This window comes from Aspergillus novofumigatus (assembly GCF_002847465.1).
Source record: "Aspergillus novofumigatus IBT 16806 chromosome Unknown P174scaffold_6, whole genome shotgun sequence".
Taxonomy (NCBI): domain Eukaryota; kingdom Fungi; phylum Ascomycota; class Eurotiomycetes; order Eurotiales; family Aspergillaceae; genus Aspergillus; species Aspergillus novofumigatus.
The window spans coordinates 873,886-898,406 of NW_020194279.1; the positions used below are offsets into that span (position 1 = coordinate 873,886).

At 52.0% G+C, this 24,521-nt stretch overlaps 7 protein-coding genes across 7 annotated transcripts; 2 read left to right on the forward strand and 5 right to left on the reverse strand.

The window, feature by feature from the left end:
* The first annotated feature begins 225 nt into the window (after positions 1–225).
* P174DRAFT_443582 (RPAP1 family protein) lies at positions 226–1,825 on the forward strand. The gene is made up of 2 exons (XM_024827868.1): positions 226–882; positions 966–1,825. Exons 1-2 carry the CDS (start codon positions 263–265, stop codon positions 1,726–1,728), a joined length of 1,383 nt encoding a protein of 460 aa, XP_024680207.1. The 5' UTR covers positions 226–262; the 3' UTR covers positions 1,729–1,825.
* A 20-nt stretch (positions 1,826–1,845) lies between these two features.
* Positions 1,846–8,466, reverse strand: P174DRAFT_452902 (anaphase promoting complex subunit 1). Its single transcript, XM_024829119.1, has 3 exons — positions 6,091–8,466; positions 2,300–6,037; positions 1,846–2,237 (listed from the first exon to the last, which is right to left on the reverse strand). The coding sequence occupies exons 1-3, from the start codon at positions 8,205–8,207 to the stop codon at positions 1,979–1,981; spliced, it is 6,114 nt and encodes a 2,037-aa protein (XP_024680208.1). The 5' UTR covers positions 8,208–8,466; the 3' UTR covers positions 1,846–1,978.
* A 154-nt stretch (positions 8,467–8,620) lies between these two features.
* On the forward strand, positions 8,621–10,645 carry P174DRAFT_373942 (uncharacterized protein; the record flags this gene model as incomplete). The annotated part of the gene is made up of 2 exons (XM_024822541.1): positions 8,621–8,679; positions 8,746–10,645. 2 exons carry the CDS (start codon positions 8,621–8,623, stop codon positions 10,643–10,645), a joined length of 1,959 nt encoding a protein of 652 aa, XP_024680209.1.
* Positions 10,646–11,606: 961 nt separating this feature from the next.
* On the reverse strand, positions 11,607–13,798 carry P174DRAFT_462150 (translation initiation factor 2A; the record flags this gene model as incomplete). The annotated part of the gene is made up of 4 exons (XM_024830100.1): positions 11,607–12,847; positions 12,904–13,132; positions 13,203–13,626; positions 13,689–13,798. 4 exons carry the CDS (start codon positions 13,796–13,798, stop codon positions 11,607–11,609), a joined length of 2,004 nt encoding a protein of 667 aa, XP_024680210.1.
* Positions 13,799–14,777: 979 nt separating this feature from the next.
* P174DRAFT_443585 (uncharacterized protein) lies at positions 14,778–16,159 on the reverse strand. Its single transcript, XM_024827869.1, has 2 exons — positions 16,021–16,159; positions 14,778–15,911 (listed from the first exon to the last, which is right to left on the reverse strand). Exons 1-2 carry the CDS (start codon positions 16,089–16,091, stop codon positions 15,110–15,112), a joined length of 873 nt encoding a protein of 290 aa, XP_024680211.1. The 5' UTR covers positions 16,092–16,159; the 3' UTR covers positions 14,778–15,109.
* A 910-nt stretch (positions 16,160–17,069) lies between these two features.
* On the reverse strand, positions 17,070–18,537 carry P174DRAFT_514063 (uncharacterized protein; the record flags this gene model as incomplete). Its single annotated transcript, XM_024832050.1, has 3 exons — positions 18,487–18,537; positions 17,692–18,426; positions 17,070–17,641 (listed from the first exon to the last, which is right to left on the reverse strand). Exons 2-3 carry the CDS (start codon positions 18,218–18,220, stop codon positions 17,070–17,072), a joined length of 1,101 nt encoding a protein of 366 aa, XP_024680212.1. The 5' UTR covers positions 18,221–18,426; positions 18,487–18,537.
* Positions 18,538–19,028: 491 nt separating this feature from the next.
* P174DRAFT_443588 (ESCO family N-acetyltransferase) lies at positions 19,029–20,433 on the reverse strand (the record flags this gene model as incomplete). Its single annotated transcript, XM_024827870.1, has 2 exons — positions 19,029–20,162; positions 20,207–20,433. 2 exons carry the CDS (start codon positions 20,428–20,430, stop codon positions 19,256–19,258), a joined length of 1,131 nt encoding a protein of 376 aa, XP_024680213.1. The 3' UTR covers positions 19,029–19,255.
* Between the last annotated feature and the right edge of the window lie 4,088 nt (positions 20,434–24,521).

Genomic DNA, 24,521 nt, shown 5'->3' on the forward strand with positions numbered 1-24,521 from the left:
AGAGTGCAGTGAGGTGAGGTGAGGTACCTGCCTGAATCGGCAAGTACCTTGATGCACGGAGTATACATTCACACTAGCCTTCTTGGGAAAGGCGTGTAAACGCACTACTATTCCTTATTTAGACTAGTGCCCTCTGCGTTCCAATTTAGGCTTTTGAGCCGCATCAGATGATTTCATTATTTTATTATTATTATTTTTTTTCCCCCGCCAACTTTCCCTGAATAGCTTCATTCCCAGACAACTCCAGAACTATTCATACATCATGGCATTTCGAGGCCAACGCTTTACTCTCAATCTTGATGATGATGCGGACCTTAATCTCGATTCTTCACAACCTTCCCTCGACTCCTCCCCTTTCGGTCTGATAGGCGAGATCCGCGAGCGCTCCCCCTCCGCTGCCGTGCCCCCAGCTCCTAAACCCTCCACCGCATCAACAGGCTTCCCTCAACATCGACGACGTGTGAATCAGTCTGCTTTCAAACAGCGCAGAGCGAACAAGCAACAAGAATCGTCACCGCCGCCTGCGGAGACTCCTTCTACCGCCCTTTCCGTTGAGAAGAAGAGCATCGACGAAGAGAACCGTCGGCAACTGGCGTCCATGTCACCGGCCCAGATTCAACAGGAGCGGGAGGAGCTGATGTCTTCATTGAACCCGTCCTTGCTCGAGAGATTCCTCCGTCGCGCACGGATCGACGATGACGACACTATCACCACAACCGAGAAAAGCTCGTCACAACCAGAGCCAGCGCTCTCGTCTTCGTCATCAGCGCAAGATGCTTCTACGGCGAAACCCAAGAAATCAGTCTCGTTCGACGTCGAAGAAGATTCTCAGACAGCAACAGAGAAGCAAGAGCGATCGCAGTTCAAAAAAACTCCCCCGCAGTAACATCTTCCGTTCTCACGCCAGAAGACCTTCCTCCAGCTCAACCACCGGCCGACCTCCATCCAGCGTCTGAAATGCCCAGTCATGAGGCCTTTCATTTTCCTACACCTCCGCGCCAAAACAAGCCACCAAATCTCGATCCTTCGTCTCCTTCTTTCCTGTCTGATCTCCAAGCCCATTATTTCCCCGAAATGTCTCATGATCCATCAGCGCTCTCCTGGCTGCAGCCGCCCTCAGCCGACCCGGAAGATCCTGACTCGACGTCCGCATACCACCCTGCAAGTAGTGCAGAGGCCGTTCATCCCTCCGCTCTCCGATTCTCCCTCATTGGCAATGTCCTCTCCCCCACCACTTCGCTCTCCCTCCCCACCACTCTCGGTCTGCATCACCACGGCAAGGATCCGCATGCTGCCGGCTACACCATTCCCGAACTCGCCATCCTCAGTCGCTCGACCTTTCCCGCTCAACGGTGCATCGCCTGGCAAGTTCTCGGCCGTATCCTGTTCCGCCTGGGCAAGGGCCAGTTTGGTGAACGCGGCAGCCCCTTGGTCGAGGGCATATGGTCCGTGATCGAGCGCGAGGGCGTACTGGCCGGCATGTTGGCCGAAGCAGACGGTGCTCCCTCCGGCCCGACTCGTTCAGCTGCCGCTCGTGACTCAACGGCCGCTGATCTGAACAACCCATCTCCGTTGCCAACACAAGGTACTCCAGTGCCAAAGGGGGCAACTGGGATCGGTCGTCACGCCAGTGCCTCCGCCTGGGCTGTGGAGGGCGTTTGGCTCTGGCAGATGGGCGGAGGAGGAGATCGGGGTATCCTAAAGGAGAATACTATCCGATCGCAGTAGTCTATCGGCATTTCTCGCATATGCCGGATCAAAAGCTTGCATCTTTTGTATCATATATATTATCTGCTACCACAATCACGATGACATGACATGAAACAATTGGAACACCCCTTGAGTGACCATCTATCCTCTATGCCATCCCACTAGAGTCATGAAACCTCACATAAACATACACTCATCGTAGCCATACGCTCAAATAAGATAAGTAACCATTAACAGTGTTTCCGCGTCCTTTCTGGTCTCCTCACGCTCATGATAAACTTCCCATCTGCACCCCCCAAATCTTCCACCGGGTTTCTTCCAAAAATTCCCGCCGCAGCCATAACCCCTTGGACGCAGCAACCTCGTCGTCGCCGTTCGCCTGCGTCTCGTCTCCCGCTCGGACATGGTCAAGCCAGCTGTACACCAGCCGCAGCTGCCAGAGGCGATCGCGAACCTCGTCGGCGTCCGCGCCCCGACCTCCAGCCGCGCGGATCACATGCTGCACGCTGCTCTCGATCACCAATTTGCTGTCCACGGCTGAGACGCGCAGCCACGGCGCATCCCCGGCCCACCAGTCGCCCCTATGTACCGAACGCGTGCGGGGAAGGAGGCCGGCAGCACCAGCGATCTCTCATGGATGTCGAGCCCTTGCAGGGAGTCGAGGTTGAAGATCCAGTCCCACATGCTCTGTGACGGTGTCGCGCGATGGACGAGCTTGGAGCCCGAGGCGAGCAGCGCGACGGCTTTGGGCGGCGCGGCGGGGAGGAGTCGACGGCCTGGATTGGCAGTGGCTGCGGAGGAAGGGAGCACGTCCTGCGCCTCGCTGAGGCCGGACAGGGTCGCCACGAACACGGAGGATCCGGTGGGGTTGTACGTCGCCTTGCGCCGCAGATAGACGGACTGGTCCCCGTGCCGGAACTTGTCGTACAGCCGCTTGTTCTGCGTAAAGTCCAGGACAAGCGGCCAGTAGTCGGCGCTACGGATTTCCACTTTCGCGATGCTGTCCAGATCGGGCAGGAGACAGGGCGCCGTCACGGTCTGTCTCTGGCCGCTTGTGTTCGTTACGGTGATGGGGAGATGGATCGGGCGGCGAGAATCAATGTCCCGGGGCACAAGACAGCGCGGCTCGGCGGCGAGAACCCACAGGTGCCGGAACGCCTGGAGGTGGCATTTGTTGTCTAGCACCGTCGTTGGGAAAATGGGGTACAGTGAGCAGATCAGCGAGGCGATCGCCAGGTCGGAGGTGCCAACCGTATAACTGCCTCCGCCCAGGAAGAGCAGCCCGATGGCCATATGCGCGGCCATGTGGCTTCCATACGGCGTGTCGGCATCCACGCGGCCATGCAGCGACCGCAATCGTCGAAATAGGGCTAGGTCTCCCGTCCCGGCCATTACTGTCGCCGCGGAGAGTGCAACAATGTCCTGGCAGTTTCGGACAGAATTCCTGGTCAGTCGCCCGTCATAATTCACGGCTGGGAGTCTGCAAATGCGGATGAATTGGTCCAGGTAGGAGATAAGCAGGTCGCGAACGGCTGGCTGGGCTGAGCCCGCGAAGCGCAGACCAAGAGCGAAGCAGAGCCCAGCAATGATATTGAAGAAAGGCATGTCGTCACTCTTCAGTCGGCTGACGCCTGTTAGCCGATATCGACGTCGATAGATTTTAGGCAGACTCTCAATAATCCAATCATAGCTGGGTCGTATGCTATCCCACATGATGACATGTCGAGCCAGCGTCCGTAGGAGGAAGAGGTCCGGTCGTACATAGTCAAAACGGACAGTGGTATCTGGGATGTCAATCTTCCGCGCTAGGACCTCATCATTTGTCTTCATGAAGATGATCGTAAGGGCAACGGTAGCACCAGCGGTGGCTCGATCGAGCACATGAGCCAAGTGAACAGTCTTCGTGCCTACCGCAATGGCCAAGAGTCTTTCCACGATATGCATGTCCCGCATGCCTCTCAGGTCTTTGCCTTTGCCTAGATTGATGAAGCCAAGGGCGAACCCGGCCGCCAGCCGGTAGCCTTCGTCACGCAGATCCTCATGCGACGGCGAGCTCTCCTCTTGTTCCGCATTTTCGATTTCAGACAACATCACCTCGCTCATCCTCCGATGCTGAGAGTTACAGTAGAGAAGGCCGATTCCCATGATGCCAGCCGTCTGCGTCAACGGTGATAGGTTGAGTTCGGCGGCTCCAAGGGGCAGCATTCGCGTAACGTGTACCGACAGCAACCGTGTGATAAGGGTGTCCATTGTGCCCAGATAAGACGCCGAGAGACCAAGTAAGAGACCGATCGATGTCATTGTGTGCTTAGGGGTCAAATACTTAAAAGCTACCCACTTGGCCAGCGATTTGAGGTGCCCATTGAGACCCAAGGCCAGCAAGAAGCCCGCATGTCGATTGGTCAGCTCATGTGGCTTATTGAAAAGGATCCATGAGGTGTCGATCCCTTTTGACTTTTTGGAGATAGCGAGCCCAGTGGACACGCCGTTGTGAAAGAAGGCCCAGCACACCTTTTCTTCGCTGAAAGATGCTCTTTCGGCGCTGACTGTCACGTTTGACGGCTTCATAACGCACTGCAGCGAAAATGACGGAATTGGAAGCTTCTCTGTCAAGAGAGGCAAGCGTCCGCTGAAAGCAAGCATGGCCCGGCCGGCAGGGATCGACAAGGTCCGGAGGGTGACGAGTTGCACCACCTCCTTTTGCGCCTCAAGTAAGTCTGAATCGGTCCAGTCGGGCTCTGGAATGCACTCTGCCACGGGAGCTTTGGATTGGTTGAGCAGTTTGGCCGCTTCTATGAAGCGTTTATCGTCCTTGAAGATCAGCCGTGTTATAGAGAAACGATCTGCCTCTGCAGAAGCCTCAAACGAGTTAATCGTGTCAATTTCGAGCGCTGAGCCACCGATGTGATGGAAGTCTCGCACTGCATCGTGCGATAGGGAGGGTTGGGGAGGTATCGAAGGTGGATATGGTGTATCCGTATTCATGGACATGCTCAGATCCTCTCGCTCGACAAGTTCCAAAAGATTCGCATTCCAGGACGCGGAGGCCTGGGTCTGTGTACGCATGATCGCTTCATACAGCGGCGTACTGACGCCTTCTGGGAAAGTCTCGACAACGTTCCTGGTAAGACCCCAACGGTGAAGGAGCTTGACCCTGTCAAATGAGGACGAGATGTTGTGTATTTCGGAGAGGAACCCATTGAGAGTCAGTGTCCTCGGCGTGAGCCTAAAACACTCTTGCCATAACTTTCCATTGCGTGGAGCGCTCTCCGACGTGCTGACAAGGTCCAGGAGTGTGAAGAACGGCGAGGAGCGCTGCCCCCATGCAGTCTCCAGGTGAGCGAAGATCGAAGGAGGCGCAAAGGGCTCTGGAGGAATATCCATCATCGAGATGCGAGAAGCTTCAAACTGCCATCGTTCCATACCCGCCGTCTCAGAGCCGTAGTATGCATCGTCGGCCCATGTCCAGGACATCCATCCGAGCCAGCCACCGATTTGGGCCAGAACGGGTGCAAGGAGACCTAAGGGCTTACGTTCATGCTCCGCATCACAGATTGAAAGCTTCTGTTCCTCCCTGAACAGATGTAAGCCTACTACAATCGTACACAGGGCGGTCCGCCGGAGAGTATCATTGCAGGAGAGCGCAATAGGAAGATGGCCGTTTGGTCCGATCGTCGAGTTACCCTGAGGAGTCCGCAGAAACTCCCGGGCCAGAGCTATGCATCGGACCAAATACGTGTTTGTTCGAAACGTTGATCCCTTAGAAACGTGCTGGTCAACCTTTCGAGCGTTCCTTCCCTGAGACTTGACAGCATCTTGTTCTGCATCTTGCTCGAGGATCCATCCCCAAGAACTGCTGGCCATCCAAGGCGCCACAACGCCAGAAGAGCTTGATTCTTTGTCCAACATCGACTCCCAGCTCTCCAAGTCGACATAGCTTCCGCTGCTGGACCTAAGGAGACCCTTCTTTCGACGTGCTTGTTTGACGGGAGTTTGATCACTGTCAATGAATTGCAACGCCATTGCGAACAAAACGATTGTCATTGCAGTCCATTCGAGGTCAGTCTCGCCAGACTCTCTCGCACTGAGCCACTTGACCGTTTCCCACCATCCAGCCAATATACCATCACCAGCTTTCTCAAAGTCACGCAAAACAAATTTACAGATTCGAATGACGTTCTTCACAAGCTCATTGCTGGGCTCCATCTGTATCTGTAGCTTGTGTCTTCTTTTCGTGGCGTCGATCACATCGAATTTTCCTCGAACAGACGGATGGTCAAGACCAGATATTGATACCGGGCCATCAGTCATTATACGATTCATACCACTTTCTCGGGGCGATTAGATGATGCGGTGGAGGAGACGCCATATCTTTCATACAGCATTAGATTGTGGGGAATATCGACTTTGATAGGGTTGCTCCATGGGCTTTGCAGGTACAACTCGTTTTCGCCATTGTGCGCTACTCCAAGTGTCAAGATGCGTGAAGTCTGACCATCAACAACTCTGCAGGCGTCTTGAATATCTGCAAAGTGATGTATGCCCGTCGCCTGGACGAGTAAAGAACGCTCCTCAGAAGAGGCCTTCTTTCGCTGTTTCTTGGCAGTCACTGCATCTTTCTTCGGCAGTGCTACCCTGTCAGCGCGTAGATTGACAACGGTCATCGATTTTGCGTCCTGGTCCAAAAGGTAAACAGCCAGAGCAGCCGAATTTCCATTCTGCGTGATTCCACATTCCGAGGGGCACAGAGTACTGATTTTCACTCTTCGAGAAGGCTTAAAAGACCTGACGGGAGTTTGAAATGTGCCAACAAATCTCGTCGAGAAGCTTTCTACTTTCGAAAGCAAAACCTCTTCCGGCAGCCCAGACGTCGCCTCCTTGAGTTCCATATTGCCAAATCCCTCAAATAGACTATCATCGTTTAGTTCTTCGAGCAGACGATCGACCGGTGCATCGACGAAACTGCTTGCCGTGCTGTATACGGAGCCGGTTCCCGGTGGCAGCGAACCACGTGGATTAAATCCAAAACTCCCCCGAGTGCTGGTTCCGCCAATGGATTGACGCAAGCCTCCATGAGGCACGGTGCCTGTTTGACTTCCTGTAGCGAGATCCGAGAATGCGATTCTATCCTGGCTGCTCGCAAGATCAGCGCGAGCGAGCATGGAACTCACCCGCCGTGATGTCTTAGACGGGACACCGAGATCGCCAAAGTCCTGGCCCAACCTTGAAGCGAGGTCATCCTCATCCGGCCTGCTATCGACGGAGTACTGGGAGTGGGAGAAGCCAGACGCGTTCCAGTTGTCGCCTCGGGGACCGAAGCTCTCCCTGGCCGCGGACGGGCGTGCAGCAGGCGTGGTCGCTCCTGTCGTCATGCTGAAATGGGAACTACGCCGTTTGGATCGCGTGCCCCCTGTGTCTCGCCTCCGTTGTTTCTTGGAGGAAGGACCAGTCTCCTCTTCTCTATATCGTGCCGTCCAGAGAGTATACAGTCCAGTATTCATGTTGACGGTTACCACGAGGATCAACGGATTCTTACTCAGAGTCCGGCTAGATCCCAAAAGTTCATTATTTGGAGAAACGTATACGATTTCATCGGCAGGGTCAAGGACATCTAGGCCAGAGGGTTTGCTGTTGATACTACTCTGTAACCAACGTGAGGATTGTTTGGTCACAACCAGGCCCATCTCAGAGTGTGGGTCCATGAGAGAGAACACCCGGGGTAGATTCGCCTTTTTGGTAGCTCGCGAGTTCAAAGCTGTGTTCTGAGCAGGAGAAATGGTCAATGATGGTCGTTTGACTTTTCCAGAGGGCAGCTCCAGTGGTTGAGAGGCGCGGAAGTCGGTGGTAGGAAATGATGAGATGAATGAATTTGGAGGCGCCATAGGGTAAATACTAGTATCTTCCTCTTGCATTTTCCTCTGGAATAGAAGACCTCGAGGGGTCGCAAATACCGAATCAACCTCAAAAGGTAGAGGAATGACATGGCTATTGCCGTTTAGGAAGAAGATGTGGGCCTGTGATTTGAGTATCACAACCAAGGCTCTTGAGCTATCCCCATTCTCAACAGCTTGCGATCCTTGAGTAGGTCGATCATGCAGACTCGGCAGCGTCCCCGGGGTCTTCTGTGATGGTTGGCTTTGCGGACCACGACTCTGGCCAGGCTCGCTGCCTAAGTTGCCATTGAGCCCCTGCACCTGCGTAGTTTGCGCATCTGACTCAGTACTCTTTTCGACGGAGAATCTTGTGAAAAGAGCATGTTTGATCTCCTCTCGTTCGATATCCAACCGGAACACCCTCTTCACGACTCCCGCTCGAGACCAAACAACACAGCTTGTAGTCCAGACAAGTTCATCATCCACGGGCCCATTCGGACCTTCATCGACCGTTGTACGCCATTCGTATTGATTCTCTGATGGATCAGGAGGCAGGAGATCCTCTGCGACAAGGAAAGGTAAGGCCGAGGGTTCGTGGAGGCCTAGGGAACGAACGGACGCCATCACCGACGCGGAATTGCGAGTATACCCAAAATTTCTCTGGCAAGAGGAGCCAGGATTGAGATCATATCCATTGTCAATCCATGCAGACTCTTGAAAATTGGTGGACCGTGCTGTTGAGTCGCAAGAGGAACTATCTAGTTCTCACTTGAATGGTTGACGCGACGACGCGGCAGAATCAACTTTTGGTTGTTCATGATTATTTTCTGCCGCAGAGACAAAACACAGCACACCACAATACAAGCACTTCCCTCATCCTCATTCTTCTTATTCTCTTCTATCATCTATACCCGACCTTTTGCCTTCTCTTCTCCTCTCTTGTAAATTAACCTACCATCGTCGACCAGAATCGGGTATTTTACCTGGCAAGCCAAGCTGCTGTGGCTGCACCAGACCTGCCTTTACCTTGTGGCAAGATGCCATCCTTCCCAACCAGACCATTGGTCAAGCTGAGGGATGACGGGCTGCAATTGAGGTACTATGCTTGTGCTCCTTGATTTTCTAAGAGACCCTATTCTAATGCCAGGTGTTACGCTTCTAGTTATCAACTCCCTCAGCGCGTTCATGCGGCGAAAGCGTACCCGATCCTCGCCCCCAATGGTTCATCCATCATCGTATATGGCTATGAGAATGGTCTGAAAGTGATTTGGAGAGGTGGCAAACGCTTCTCTGCACTTAAACCATCCACTCAGAAAGCCGCCAAACCCGCCAGAGGAAACAGTAGCAATGACGATGCGGTCATGATCATCGATTCCGATGATGAGAGCGCAGCAGAGACTCCCAAGGAAGAAGGGCCTGTCTACGAATTTGAAGAAGACGAAACTGAGGTCGACTCAGCCTATCCATTCGAGGATATCCTCCGTCAGATTGACATACCTCTTGGCAGCAGAGTTCTTGAATTGGCAGTGCCTCGCATCCTCCCCGAGACAGCTCGCTCGCCGCTTGATCCTTTTCCTCCCGCTCTGAAGAAGCTTATGGTGATTTCCGCTGTGTGTACAGATTATTCGACTCGGATTGTGACCCTACCCTTGATCCCACCTCACCCAAGTCAGACAGAACTCGCCTCATGGCAAGTGCAAACTGTCTCCATATCCGGCGGAGTGTCTCACCAGGAAGTTCCAAGGGGAGTCAGTATCAGTTTTACTTGTCAGGAGATCGAATCAGATGAGGATGTCACTATGTCTCCAACCAAGTCCGATTTTCAGGACAGTGAGCGATGGGATCTTTTGGTGGCGACTCACTCCGCGGAAGCATCCGGTCTTCTGTTAATACATCGGATTCCCATTGTGGAGGATAGATTGTACGACGATGAGATTGTCTCTAGACGAGTCTATCTGCCCGCGCCGGCGAAGAACATCTCTTTCAATCCGTCGACTTTTCCAGCTCTTCGTCACTCAACCCTACTAGTCGCCTTCCACAGCGGGTGCGTGAAGGTCTATTCTTGCTTCTGCAGAAAACCTGCAAAAGTGTCTAGAAGGGCATCGGGGCCTCAGAGTGATTTTGAAAAGGCCGAAACTGAGGGAAGGTGGCTGATCAGCCTCTACCCTGGATTCGAGCAATCGCCTTCTGGGCTGGCGCGGCGAAAGACCATTATTGACGCCGAATGGGTGCTCGGCGGACGAGCCATTATGGTGCTGATGGCGGATGGCGAATGGGGTGTGTGGGATCTTGAGGGAGCTGGCCCGGGCAGTACTAAGGGGCCTCTTCAACGACAGTCCAGCATACAGGGTGTGACTGGCGGTTCGCTGACCGCGTTTTCCGTGAGTGGTAGGATTGTGAGTCGGCTGACAGGACGAAACAAGGCCGACAGCAACGAGTCCCCCGTTGAGCCGCGGCCGAAATTTGCGCCCATGACTCCCTCCACCAAGCGTGTGCGGGAAGATACTCTGTTGAAAGGCACGCTTGGCACATCCACCCCGTCTTTATGCGGAGAGATTTCGGTGTACCAGACGAGTTCGCTGAGAGACGCGCTGCCTGACGAGTCAGTATTGCTACGACATGGCACTCAGAGTGCTGTGATCCCCAGTCTACTCTCCCTGTGGCGCAACGCCATCAAAGCCAGTGGCACTTTTGACGCATCGAACCGCTGCAGAGTTTCGCCTATTCAGGACATCCACCTGATGGGAGAGAACTTTACCGGCATCGGTCATCTTCCTGCAGCTGCTCGCCGTTCTCGGGACACGGAGCGTCAGGACTTTGATATCCTCATCACATCAGAGCATCGCATCATCATACTTGCGCCAAAACTGACCGAACTCGAAGAGATCCCGGTCTCCCGGCAGTCAACCAGCGAAGAAGCAACCACCGAGGCCGATCAGCTCATGCTCCGCAGGGGAGAGTTGGACGTGGATGGAATGGACCGCCTTCTGAGTGGCATGGCCAGCGGCAACCGATCAATGCGAACGGGAAGTCCGATCAAACGAGCTCGCATCTTCGCTTGAAGCTTCGAATCTTAACATGAAATTCCAAACAGAGATACCCACTACTTCCTACGCGAAAATAATCCCACTGATGATAAATGTAGTTCTGCACCTTTGTTCTTTTTCCTTCTTACTGAAAGGTCATCATGCCCTTCAAACTCGAACCAAATTCGCGCTGCAAGGTGGAGCGCAAGGCGAGGACCATGCCTTGAAATCCCGTCTTCGTGACGGGATAAGCTCTGTATCAGATGCGAGATATCAAGCCAAGAACCCCCATCCGAATCCAGTTTGCTGGGTCCCCTGTTTTCCGATCCTTGACGACTATTTTTCTATTGAGGACTTCTGTTGTCGCTTCCTCATCTGGATGGTCTGGTTCTTCCAGTCTGTTTTATTCCGCAGGCAATGATGCTGATCTGTCCTCCCTCGCGGAGAAGATCGGATGGCGTTGATCGGTTCTGATCATCTCGTTCGAGCTTCGGACAAAGTCTACATCAGTATCAATGTCGGCGGAAGGGCAGCTGGGCAGACTTGAAGGGTGAACGAAGACTAGGAGACGGGGGTTATTTCGGTTGGGACATTAAACGTAGTATTTTACAGATGTGACTAAGAGTATAGCTAGAAGTAGAAGTAGAAGTATCTCTCTCTAAATGTTGCTGAATTTCATTCTCATCCAAGTTCCTCTAATCGAATCTATCGATGCTCCTCATGCAGTGACTTGACAATTCTTTGAGATGTCAGCGACAATGCTCTTTCAATGTACATTCCTTCCTTGCCATTTCCTGCATATAGCCATTCCAAAGCGTAATACATATGAAGAAAGAAAGCCCAAGTCACGGTCGACCTTATTTACAACTCAAACATGTGGAGGAAATATGGCGGAAATATTCCCAAATAGGCAAAGCACGTCCAAGACACCGAGCAAGGTACAAGGGACCGTCTCTATCACATATTGCATTTCGCTTCCTGAAAGACTATAGTCCGCTTATCCGTTGTATCCCAGGGCCTCTAGCTCCTTGCGCACCGAGTCCTCGGTCTGGATCTTCTTCACCTGCGTATCCTCCAGCTTTTCTCCTCCGGCAAGTCGCATTTTCAGCTCCTCGATGGCCCGGATCTTCTTCAGAAGTCCTCGAATCTTCTTATCCTGCGCGGTAGGGTTCGCGGCGGCGTCTGCAGCAGCGGCAGGGCGGCGGGGCGGCGGGGCTGGGGTGGGTGCAGGCGCCTCGGCGGGTTTCGTTTTCGCCGACTGCGATGCGCCGTTGGCCTGGTGGCCGTTGCGGCGGGCATTGCCGTCAACGTGGCCGTTCTGGCCCTTGGAGCGGCTTCGCTCGTGGCCGCGACGGTCGGGGCTCTGTCCGGACTGGCCGCCGTGTGCGGGGGGAGCCAGACCATCCTGCTGCTGCTGCTTCTTGGCTTCACGCTTCTTCTTGTTCTTCGCTGCCGACCTGGAGAGCTTCTCCTGGTCAGCTCCGGGTGGCAGAGCCACACCTCCTCCGGGAGCGGCTCCAGGAGGCAGGTATTCCTCGACCGGCTCTGCGCCAGGCACCTCGCGTCTGCGGGGCTTGCCAAATCCGTTCAGCGCGCTACCACCGCTAGCGCCATCCCGGACGTAGGCTGCACCGCCCTCATCTTCGCGCTTGAACGCGAGAGGTGTGACCTGGCCACGGGCGCCCGGGGGACGGTAGGCGCCGACCGGCTTTGCGGGCGCTTTCTTGGTGCTCAAGTAGGCGAGGGCGGACGGGTGGGGTGTGGGGAGAGTCTGGAAGGGGTCGCCCAGCGGGTGCTGGGTGGTGGACTGGGGCCTCCAGACGACTTCGTACAGCTCATTCATATCCTCGTTGTACATCAATCCACCGCTGACGTGCCAGATCCGGATGCCGTTATCCACTCGAAGGCGCGGACTGGTGGTAGCCGTCAAAATAAACTGTCCATCCGGCGACCATTCGCAGACACTGGCATTCGACGCTTCAACGGTCGCCACCTTGTTGTAGTTCTTGTCCAAGTCGTAAATGTCCATCTGTCCGGCCAAGTTACCGAAGCCAGCTACCAATACGAAACGTCCCTCGGGAGAGAACAGGATGGTGTTGCGAGGTGCCAGAGGGAAACTGTGCTTGGCTACACCCCGGAAGTTGAAGATGGTGGTTTTCGCTGGCATATATCCATACACAACACCAAATTCCTTGGAGTTGGGATTCCAGGACACATCGTGAATCGGACCCTCCTTGTCTATACGGTAGAGTCAGCAAATGTACGATGGGGTAAGACACACCGGAAGGACTTACCAAGGTCCACACGCGAATCAAAGCCACCATTGGCGCTAAGCAAGTACAGAGTTGTTTCTCCGTAGTAACTCTTGCCGCTGCGATCGACCTCGGTCTGCGCAAGCACCAGCAGAGTCGTTCCATGGCTGTTCCACTTGAGCTGGACTTTGTCACCCTTGAAGAAACTCTTCTGGGAGACGGGCGCTCCGAACTGAGGCACGTTGAACACCTTGACCGCTGCTGGTTGACCCTGGACGAAAAGAAGAAACAAGTAAGTCGGCTGTAAACCATTGCGAAAGACCCACGATGGGAAAACAAACCTTGCGCTCGGGAATAAAGACAGCAATCGAGTTGTTCTTGCCGGGAGAGAGGGCAAAGTCCGACACACCATCCACATGCAGCTTGTTCCAGACCTTTGACAGGTTGTCGCTCTGGAAAAACTGGACCTCATTGGTGACGACGCGAGCGCACAGGCTCTCATCGAACGTGTACTGGAGGTTCCAGCCTGTCTGCGACTTTTGAACAAAGCTGCCCACAACCGTATGCTCGTCTCCGTTGCTCTCAGGCGATGTCTCAATCACCTTCCAGACCTTGAGGTTCTTGACGGCGTCTCCGTTGGCGTCCTTCGAAGGTCGCTGCCAAGTGATCAGGTAGGTTCCGAGGGGGGAGAACCCCAGCTCAAAGACATTTTCGGCAGAAATCGTAGAGACGACGTGTCCAACCGAAGGATCGACAATGGTGACCCTAAAGTAGATGGTTAGCGAGTCCGTTTGCAAGATCTTCTGACAATCGCCATGATCGCATACCTCTCGGGAGAAGCCCAGGCAAAATATCTGCCGCATGGAGAATAAGCGCTACAGCGGAGGTTCCCCTCAGGTCTGCACAACAGAAGTTCTATTAGCCTGGACCATTGCATAAATGCAGAAAATCGCAGTTCCTACCTCACAAACCCCGACAAAGGCTCATAGACTGGGGCCGCATCCAAAATGCCAATCCCTTTGACCGTTCGGACTGCGGCAAGTCAGCACTATTGACACATTTCGGTTGCACCTAATATAGGTGACAAGTTGTTTTGTCTATAAGAATGCGAGGAGGGAGACATACAAGCAAGCTGTGTAGGAGCTGCCATTGTTGATGTAATAATTCTCTCGACTCGGTTCTGAAATCCCGCCTTGAAAGTTTCCGATATGCACAACAGCAACGTTAATGCGCGCGTAACAGTGTCTCGAAAATTCCAACAAAGTGTATAGTATCTGACGGACTCGACGTAGGTCTAGCTCGTGCTGCGTGTAACGAATATGACGCAGATGGGCGCAGGACGTATGTTTTCCAGACCAAAGGTGGCAATGGAGCAGGGACGTCACAATTTGCAGAGCCGGGGGAAAAACGAGCTACTCGAGGCCGACTCGGTTCAGATGTGCTTGATGCTAATTGAGTGTGGCGAGCTGTTGTTTGTCTGACGCAACGGAGCAGAGTCAAAAGAGACACACACTGGGGCGCAAGCTCGCACAAAGAAAACAAAAGCGGATGGCAGCTGAGCTTGGCAGTGGATGAGGAAAATAAATCAAATTGTCAGGTCTTCAGTGCTTGACAAGTCAATGCCAGCAATGAACGGGACTGGAGAAGACTGTAGGGTTGGGAGAGAGGAGGCGTGGGAGGAGTGGAACTGAAGGTGAAGAAGAGAAGAAGAAGAAGAGAGGAATTTCTTAGACCGCGGACAGACCAAGAGTAAGAAATTTTGGTGGTGGCCTTCAGCGGCGAAATTGCCGGTCTAGAGTGTTCTTGGCTTGAATATTGTTCTTATGATTGTTTAAGTCATTTCCTACAGGAATCTATGAGTTTCTCTATGAATTATCCCTGGACTATTCTGTCTTCAGACATGAGGCTGATGTTCATGGGGATTCTTGCTGGCATTATGATGTTATTGTGGCCATGTGAATGTCGCCATTCGGGATAAGACTGATCGACTCTTCTCGACCCACCCCATACAAGAAACAACTATCCCAATACTGAATACTGCTAGATTGAAAGGAAAAAAAGGCATTTCAACGTGCTATCAATTATCCTACAGAAAAATCATACTCGTTCTCCAGGTATCTGCTTTGAGGCCGCCCGTCACAGCCTGAACTTCCCATCACTGTGCCTCCCATGATCCATAGCTAAAAAGGTACAAACCTCCCATCTGTGTAAAAACGCCCATTCACTCCTTTTGAATCCTGCTTTCCTCTCAATTGTCTCCCGAGTCATCGTTCCGATTGGCAGACTGGCCATGGCTGAACGGGGTGGCCAGCCGCGGGGTTCTCACAGTCGTGTCGACCACATCACTGTCATAGGTTACCCCGTCCAGCATGCGAGCGTCATGCATCTGTTCCGGCGTATTCGATCCCGCAGGAGATAACGAGGAGGACACGGCGGCAGAGTCTTCAACTCCAGGCTGGTACGATGTGAGGGGATTCGCTCGGCTCATGCTAGGACTTCCAGCTCCCAGCGAACTCGGACGACCTCCCGACGACATTCGGTTGAGAGTGGGGTGCGAAATCGGGCCACTGATCGTACTGGCGCCCTCTCCAAATGCAACCAGGCTCGCATCCCCTTCACTGATGTTTCCCACGCTAGAGGTCTCATCGTCGTCGTTCGTGTCTTCGCTCATCTTGTCTGCGTCGAGCGCATCGCTGCCGCTTGCCCATGTAGTACGAGCACCCACGCTGCCGGTGGCGCTGGCACTGCCCACGGTGCTTCTTTCTTTGAAACCGGATCCGCTGTCAAAGTAGCCAGGGCCGTGCGCCGTCGCGAACACGAGGTTCGACTGAGGAACACCTCCCGCTCGGGCGGTTGCGACACGTTCCAGCCCGGCGAGACGGGAGATGCGATCGGCTCGCTCGGCCTCCAAGGTAGATGTAGAGGTCGCCGAGGCAGAGGATGAGTGATGAGCATGTCGCCCGTGTGGTAGAGGCTGGCCCTGATGGCCGTCTTTGATAGCGGTGGTGGACAGTGCAGAGAGGGAGGTTGTGCCCGAATTTGGTGTGCCTCTGTAGCACAGTAATACTAGTCAATTCATTGCGCTTTTCTCCTTCAAGGGATGCACTATCTGGGAGATTGTAAAAGGAGTAGACGGGGAAAGGAAAGGGATGCTCTTACGGTCCCATGTCCGATGGCGTGACAGGATCCGAGGGCGGGGGAGGTAGATCTATGAGAGTCGGCGTGGTCATTATGCCGGAGTCTTTCTGTTGTGCAGGAATCGTGGTTTTATAAGGAATGAGATTGAGCAGAGCAGAGCACAGTAGAGTCAATGGAGAGTGACGTCTGGCTTGAAACAATCGAGATGCGGTTCGTCGCGCAGCTTCCTTGTCGATAATCAGATGTGTAGATAAGATAGATAAACGATGGAATCAGAAGAAAAGATTCAGATTGAGATGTCTTGCAAAGGTGATTAATAACATAAAATATGATAGTCGAGATGCAGTCAATGAGAAGATCGCTTAAGGATTTTCCTTCATGCACGGGAAGCGCTCTGGAATGATGAGGTGGATTATGGCAGAAGATGGAAACTCTCAGTCAGGTGAAGTGAGGCGTTTCTTTCAGAACAGAATAGGGTCAAGTGAGGCGAGGCTGCTCTGGTTCTAGATGGAGCAATAATAGTTTATTGAGGAGCAGTGGCTACAGTGGAGTTTGTTGCATTCTTGTGGAACCCCAAAGATTCCATAGTAACCTCTCTAAATCGACGAGATATCCATCTCTTTGTCTCATATTCGTCATTTATACTCTCTGTCTGGCTGTCTTAGGGATGAGGGTCGCAGAACACGAAAGGAGGGGGAGCTGACGTCATCGTAATGATGTAAGTCATCAACCAATCACAGCTGCAAATCCAGTAGCAGGGATTGGTGCCTGATATTGAAGGCCTCCAGACATTACACTGCATTCCTTCCATCACATAGTAGGTTGGTTTGTTTCATCGTTCAAAATGGACGTATTTCGCACCTGTATTGGATTGATCGCTATGTAGTCATAACTCATTGCTCGGCTACCCCTGACGTAACTCATATATACCAAGTCTCCCCATCGATGTCACTCGCATAAGCACATTGTAGTCAATGTATCATTCACTTCGTTATGGGTTCAAGTGTAGCAAGTAGACGCTCGTGCCAGGTGCATGTACAAAACCTGTGTCTATCATAAATGCGAAACCACTAGTGACTGACCTTGCGGCTCTCATAGTGACCACGAAGATCATCCACTTCTTTCTGTAGCCGCGACAAATCGGCCAAGATGTCATTGGCATTCGACGGACGAGGGATAAAGTCCTCATCCCCTGCCTGCTTCTCCTGTGTAGACTGGCTCTTACTGTTGCTATGACTGCTGGAAACTCGGTTCCTCCTCGGTGGGGGAGGTGGTGGCAGCGGGTTCACCTGAGACGCTCGCCTTGACAACGGCGGCTCACGTTGACCAGAATCAGGTTCTGCATCGTCCGCCATCGGCGGAGCTATTCTGGGCTCCTGAGTTCGAGGACCTGGGCTCGAAGGAGGAGATGCATTCACCTCAATCTTTCCAGCTGGCATTGAGAGCCGAGACAAATTTGTTCTCGACATAGTGCTTTTGGATCTTCTCATCTGACTGTGTCGTCTACTCAGCGGCGGCGTCGGCGGCCGCTTGTGCTGTGACTGGCTACGTCTGAGCGTTTCTGCTGATTGAGGAGCTGTATTATCATGTAGTGGAGTAAAATAATCAATCCTCGGCTGAGATGACCTGCTGGGAGGTGTATCTGGTGTTAGAGAAAGGGATGTCTCCGAGGAAGTGCCATGGTAGGAGAACCGTTTGGTTGGCCGAGGGGTGCCGGTTGGGAATGAGAAGAGGTCGCATGAGGACTGGGGTTGATCAACTTCCCATGATGACTTTTAGGTGGTGGTGGAGGTTTCTTGTCCCGGTTTGCCGGACGCACCGCAAGAGGCTTCGGGCCAGTCTCAAACTCAGACGATGGAGCAACTGTATGTTGTCCAGGGATGCAGGCAGTACCACTGCCCGTATGAGCCATCCCACGGGGAGCTGATATAGGTACAGGTGCGCTCGGCGTCGCATTCATCGTATTCCCTCCCAGGTTCTTCTGGTTTTCCAGCACTCCCAAATGATTGCTGCTGTCTGTCCTGGCATTTTGTCCTCCTGCGGGTGCGAGAGGGGTCGTGGGAGTCGATATTACTGCTCCTGGGGGCGACGGCGTTGTGTGGGGTGCGATGCTGAAAGCCGAGTGACGGCGATCAGCCGCGGGGGTCGACCGATGAAAATACGACGGCTTCCAGGCATCGTCATCGAGGTCCTCCCCGTCATCCACATCATTGTCGCTCATGTGCGAACTTTTTCGGAACGGGTCTGGCAGTGACTGCTCGTCCGAGGTTTGAGAATCGTCAGCATCTGACGTCGAGGATTCGGGAGGGGTCACGGAATGGCCATGAGGAGTAGCGGACGAATTCGTCAAAGATCCGGCAGTCAACGGAGCGGCAGGGTAGGATGATTTTGTCGAAACTGAGGATGGCGATCGATTAGGAGGCACTGCTAATGAAAATCCGTCAGCGTTGACTTCATACACAAAGAGCAATAATAGACGAGGCACACCTCTCGGGGGCCAGACACCGTCATGCCCAGCATTCGGAAGGGGCGGATGAACCTCACGCTCTGGCTTTTTAGGGCGGAAAGGATTTAATCCAGACATCGCAGAGTAAATTACTCCCACCGACCATGAGGGCAGGGAGAATGGAATTGATGAAGGGAGTCACAAAGGGTGGAAGGTGAGATGCCAACAGCTACGGCGTTTAAGCTATGGAGGGCCGGTCATCCGCGCGGCTTCCGGCAAGCGCACAGCATCACAAGTCGCGACGGCCAACCAACTTGGGAACTGTGGACTTCTGTAATTATGAGCAAAGCACGTGTGGTGCGTAGATATAGTCAATTATCTCTCGTTCAATGAATGGTCATATTGATGATGCTTGTTTGCATTCTGTCTGTATTCGATTGTCCTCCAACCGTTGCCTCGAAATATAGTAGAACACCAGAGTTAAAGAAAACGCGACCAAGAAAAAGGCTATATGTTACATTGCGAAAATGATATCTGACCTGCATATTCAAGGGTACCCAGAAAGAATATTAAAAAAAAAAAAAAGGAAAAACACGTAGCGCATGTTGAACAATCGAGAACAGGAAGAGGCCGCCTTCCCAAACACCTGAGGTTATACAAACAGACACGAAGGGTCATCACAAGATTCCTGACTCGGGCTCATCCATCCCGAGGAAGAAGGGTATCATCTGGCCCATTCGAAAGAAGAGACTCAAAAACGCAAACCAATATCCACTTGCGCTCGTGTGCCGGCATGCTGGGTGATCAGTTCTAGCTTTCGTTGTAGACATGCCACTGCACTCCTGGCCCGAAGAAGGCCTGTGCTAGACGTTTCCCACTTTCTGTCGGCTGACTAAAAGCAACCTGCTCCTTGGGAATCTCCATCCCATAGATAAAGTTGGTCACAACGCAATCAAGAAGGTCCATGGCGATTCCTCTCCTTCGAGATGAGCCCGATGTCCAAATGCGCGAGATACCCACGATAGCTGGATGCACCTCGTCCCGGACGGTAATCGCAGAGTCGGTCGGCTGATCTGCTCCATTCTGAGCCGGTGTCGAGCACTCCGCAGGCCGTGATTCCCAGATACGCTCAGTGAGACATGCTCCCACACACCGGCTGTCCTTCATGTGCAGAAACACCTTATAGCGATCTACTTTCTCCTCTGCACCGTTCTTCCGCAGACGTTCTGGCGGCTCCGTTTGGCTCCATAAGACATCGTCTGAGATTTCAGGCGCAGACAACTCCTTGCTGATCACTTCCAGCACTTTCTTGGCCTGGTTCTTGACGGTCGGAGAAGCCTTGCGGTCCACAATAACAACGTAACCTTCGTCGAACCGAGTGGCTTCGTAAACCCAGCGGCATGCGTTCGCCCTCATAAAAGCCTTCCCCAAATCCACCCCCGTCGAGTTCATGTCGTGAAACTTTTTGTGAAGCGCCGCGTCCTCCGCATTGGAGGGCACGTATTCCATCCCACAAGTAGCACAGGTTTTTCTGACTTCGTGGCCCAGATCAATCTGCATCTGTTTCAAAACGGGTGGTTGCGACTGCGCCGCCTTCTTCTTGGGGGGATCGACCGACGACCGCACACTGTTGGAGTTGACTTCCGTGAGCGGGGTGCCATTGCTCGCATCTTTCGTCGACGATTGCTTGCGCTTCAGAAACGAAAATGTTGGTTTTCTCGTGTTTGCGGGGGAGGGGTCAATCTGGGAGGTGGCGATGACGGAGGCGTGGACAAGTCATCGTCCTGCGTCCCCTCCGAGAGAACTACTGAATTGCGACGCGACGGACTCGATAAAATGGCAGCAGATGACTCGCGAATAGCATATTGAAGACTGTTCTCCGCGTCGTCGGACTCGTTGCCCGCCTCGACGCGTCGTTTCTTGGCGGCAGGGCCATTATCGTCGTCATCATAGACGCGCCATAAAGATCTTCCGTAAGTTTTCATGAGTCCTCTAGAGCTGGACAAGTTAGAACCGGCAGTAGATTTCAAAAAGTAAATGGTGATAATAGTGACCGAGCAAAGTGAGTGAAGGGGTAAGGAGAGGGAAACTAGACAAAAAAGCAAAACGTACCGCTTGAATGAATTTGTTACAGTCCACGGCATCTCCCTTATTTTTCTTCAGAGCACTGATTCAACCTAGTCGAACATCAAGAGCATATGTGTGTGAGTGCACTGATGGGAGGCGAACGCAAAAGTGAAGGAAGAGTAGCAGCAGAGATGATTTCCTAAGGAATATATTATTATGATGGATTTTATTATTATTATTATTATTCGCGATATTTCGTTCCAGCCAACAGGCGGATTTTGGCGGAAACAATAATAATAACCCGGCGATAAATAATAGTCGAGATACGTACCTCTGTATGTAAGCTTGATCGACGAGTGACGGAACGCGTTGCCTCAGGCGCTAATCCACATTTAGTCATATTACTCGCTCGGGCGCTTGACAGGGGATCATTCTTCAGTTGCCCTTCCACAGTTCCACATACCTTAAGGAGGTAAGGTTAGCACAGAAACTAATGGGCCACTAGGTGACCTAGAGGCACCCAAAGCAACCAAAGTGGACTAGGTTCTTGTTCGATCAAAACGGTCGGACGTCTGTTGGTGATACTCCGTAGCGATGTGAAAGGAGCTTGATGTTCCGGGCACGAGGCTACCAATCTAAGCCACAGACAGACATGGGAGGGTCTGTACGATGTGAATGACTCAGATGAAGGATACAGTCTCCCGTAGTTGCACACAAGGGCTTTGTCGATAATTCAGAAATGGATACAGGACGAGAAGAATGATGGGGATTAATACTCTGTGTATGTGGAGCGTGGACAGACTCAAGGGGAAGTAGTAGAAGATATGGAGAACAGCTCCGGAGGTGATCTCCAGGCTACCATTAATATAGGACACGGAGGGGCTGTGATGATGATATTAATGTGACATGATAATTATTAACAGTGAACACAAGTGGATAATGGATGCTCACTGTTGGCTTTTGGGCAGCCTGAAGATCGTGGGACACGGGGGTTAGGAAGAGAAGAGGAGCAGCAGCTGGTAGGCACGTATCTAATCATGATTTAGCTAGTGGCATGGCCTCATTTCCATTAGGTTTTGCCTTCTGCCTCCTATACCAATAATAATAGGGACGTACTCCGTACTAGTTACCTGGGTATCCTTCTTGTGGGCTGAATTTGCCTCCTGAAAGCATGACAGACTATGGCGGCCACCAACCACAATCGTCATACCTTGCTGGAGGAGTTTCAGGACCACTCATCGGTAGGGGGAGCTACTTTGGCTACTACATAGATAGATACCTTGCTTTGGTAGGTTCAATACCACCACTGTCGACAATTGACAACTCCAGATTGGTATTACTATTGAGGTGATAGGTGTGTACTTCCTTGTTTTGCTTGCCGTGTCTTCCTACATAACCCCAACCGATCTATCCCGTTTTGGCTATTGTATATCGAAGGGTTGATCGGCAACCTTGGGATGGCAACTGACAGCATACCAGACATCATTCATTCCTTTCCGTACGTGCTCTTCGCTTGGTTGGAGATCATAGATCGTCCGCAGCTTTGGTACACAAGGTGTCGCAGAATCCCCAGCCTCACCTATGCCCTTACTGCTGAGACAGCTCACGAGGCACGATTTTTACTGGACGGTTTACGAGAGAGGTGTACGGAATTGCGCCTTGCCTTTTTCGCCTCGTGATATGGCCCATCTGTCTTTCTGGCGACTACTCATTTGACATGATAGAACCAAATACCCTAGAGATGAACAAAGTCTCATCTCATACGGATTAGAAGCATCGCTGAAAGGAATCTTGGATTTGACGGGATCAGGCAGATGTAACTCGAGGTAGGCAAGAGCAACAACAATTCATACATTGATTGTTCGAAAAAGTCGCTGATTACAGGGTGTCCGTTTCGTACGACTACCTTCTGATCATACATCTGACTTTCGCTTCTCCCATTTCGAGGAGGCACAAGAAGGTAGGACGATATTGACATGCATCCGGCCGGCATCTGCAGCATCAGTCAGTCTTGTTTCCCCCTATCGCTAATGGCTGTATGAGGATAGGGAGTGATGTCAAATGTTGATCATTTGTGCTACGATCAGTCAGATCAATAACTGTGATCCAAACTGCTAGTATCTCGATTCCTTTCCGTTGGAAGACGGAGTGTTAGAGCTTTGAAGCCACCACTCCCAGAGAGTTTTGAGGGATAGACGGCTTCGAATCAATGGAACAGATGTGGTCTCCGATTTGATGCCCGTCGGTCTTCTCCACATACTATCCTATGCAGTAGGCAGGCAAGAGCTTTGTCAATTCGCACACCGGTGATGTGAACGGGCTCACGATCGCCGACCGCTCTTCTGACGGAAGCTACCTTAAGAGTTGTACTCCTTACTTACCATGCAAATGGCTGCTGATCAGATACCTGTAAAGACACGTGAGCTGGCAGTCTCTAAGATCACAACCACAGTCAATGTGGGACTTACAGGACGAAGTCCCTCTTGTGTATCAAAAGACTACAGGGTTGTCTCCTCCGTAACAGACACTCCCTTCGATGGATACGTCCAATCAAATCAGTCAAGAGCGCTGCTGGTTAGACTAGGGTATTGGATGACATTATTGGATGACATCCCACACCTCTGTCCTCCTCATGCTCAGTTCAAGCACCGCATTGATTCTTGAAGGTGTTGAGCACACAGTTGTATAATTACTTTTGCTCGAAGCGTAGACAGAGCGACTGATGCAAGAGATATACAGTAAGCCGACGCATGATCGACCAATCATTTGTCGATGAGAATATGATCCCCGCAAACCGGAGGTAGATGTGGGATAGACTAGGTAAGTACCAGCTTGATACACTGCCTCTATGTAGGATTTTGTTACCACAGAAGCCCATATAGGTTAGATGGAGAAAGACGAGGTGTCAGACCAACAACGCCGGAGGGATTTCTTACTATCTTCCTGCAGGAGCTCACATTGTGGAGCCTATCACGTCGGTTGTCGATTACTTTTGATGTTTCTATCGGTTGAGATTGTTGCTTGAGGGAAAATGCGCCGACTACTAGACATTACTGGACACTTATTGGGGGTTAGTAAGAAAATAGTGCTGATTAAAGATGATCTCAGCTGCAGCAGAGTATTTAGTCCTAGTCAATAATAGGTACAGACGGAGCCTCCAACTTGCTTACTGCGATAGCTGGTAGGTAGGCTTCTCTAGGTACACGATGGCTACAAATTATCCGAGTACGTCGATGCCCTCGGAAGTTATCAACTCCCAGGGGACGGTACGATCTCGGTTGAAAACCATGCGTCTCCTATTAGCCTCAGGAATATCCGATGTTGAATATGACGGTGGATTTTATTATTCTGGATTCAAGATAGCATGGTAGACGAAGGATTCGTTGACTACCTAGGTACACTCTACTTCGGTGCAGTACTACTTAGATTGGGGGCGGAACCACCATACGAATAACTAAGGCTCTTTTCCCATGGAAACGACCTAGTTAGATTAAATAGCTAAGAAGAATGTATAGTGGTGATAAGTATTATTGTCCATCTACGGCGAATTGACCAGAAAAGTCCGTAGTAAGCAGTACATATACGAGTGGTATACGGACGCCGTAGTATCGGAGGACTTCTTATCCCGCTGGTACGCCTGTGGGTGACCGAGAGAAATCTCCTCTTCCTCTTTTTCCCTCTTCCGTTCCTTTGCCAATTGCTCTCCACCAACAACTTTTTATTTCCTCTCTCTTGGTTGAATCTCTTCTTCAATCCTTCGACAATAGACCTATATTCCTCTTCTCGCTATCAGAATCTTCAAAGGAAGAAACGTTTAACAATACAGGCATTATGTCGGACTCTGCTCAAGCCGCCGGGAAGAGAAAGAGACCCAGTATGTACCTGTCACTTATCGATCTGCTTGTGTCCTTTGTTCCTCTTCCCTCTTCACAACCTTTTTTTTTCGTACCTTTTCTTCCCCTCTTGCATATATCTGCTCCATCCTATTCTGCTCCATCCTATTTGTTGA

Bases quoted from the DNA above. Each gene is read 5' to 3' on its own strand.
- P174DRAFT_443585 (XM_024827869.1), bottom strand. From the start codon at position 16,091: ATGACCACGCCGACTCTCATAGATCTACCTCCCCCGCCCTCGGATCCT. The intron at 15,912-16,020 runs GTAAGAGCATCC...ACTGTGCTACAG, and splicing joins ACGCCATCGGACATGGGACC to AGGCACACCAAATTCGGGCA.
- P174DRAFT_452902 (XM_024829119.1), bottom strand. From the start codon at position 8,207: ATGGCGTCCGTTCGTTCCCTAGGCCTCCACGAACCCTCGGCCTTACCT. The intron at 6,038-6,090 runs GTATGAAAGATA...GCCCCGAGAAAG, and splicing joins ATTCCCCACAATCTAATGCT to TGGTATGAATCGTATAATGA. The intron at 2,238-2,299 runs GTACATAGGGGC...AGCCGTGGACAG, and splicing joins TCCTTCCCCGCACGCGTTCG to CAAATTGGTGATCGAGAGCA.
- P174DRAFT_443582 (XM_024827868.1), top strand. From the start codon at position 263: ATGGCATTTCGAGGCCAACGCTTTACTCTCAATCTTGATGATGATGCG. The intron at 883-965 runs GTAACATCTTCC...TGAAATGCCCAG, and splicing joins TTCAAAAAAACTCCCCCGCA to TCATGAGGCCTTTCATTTTC.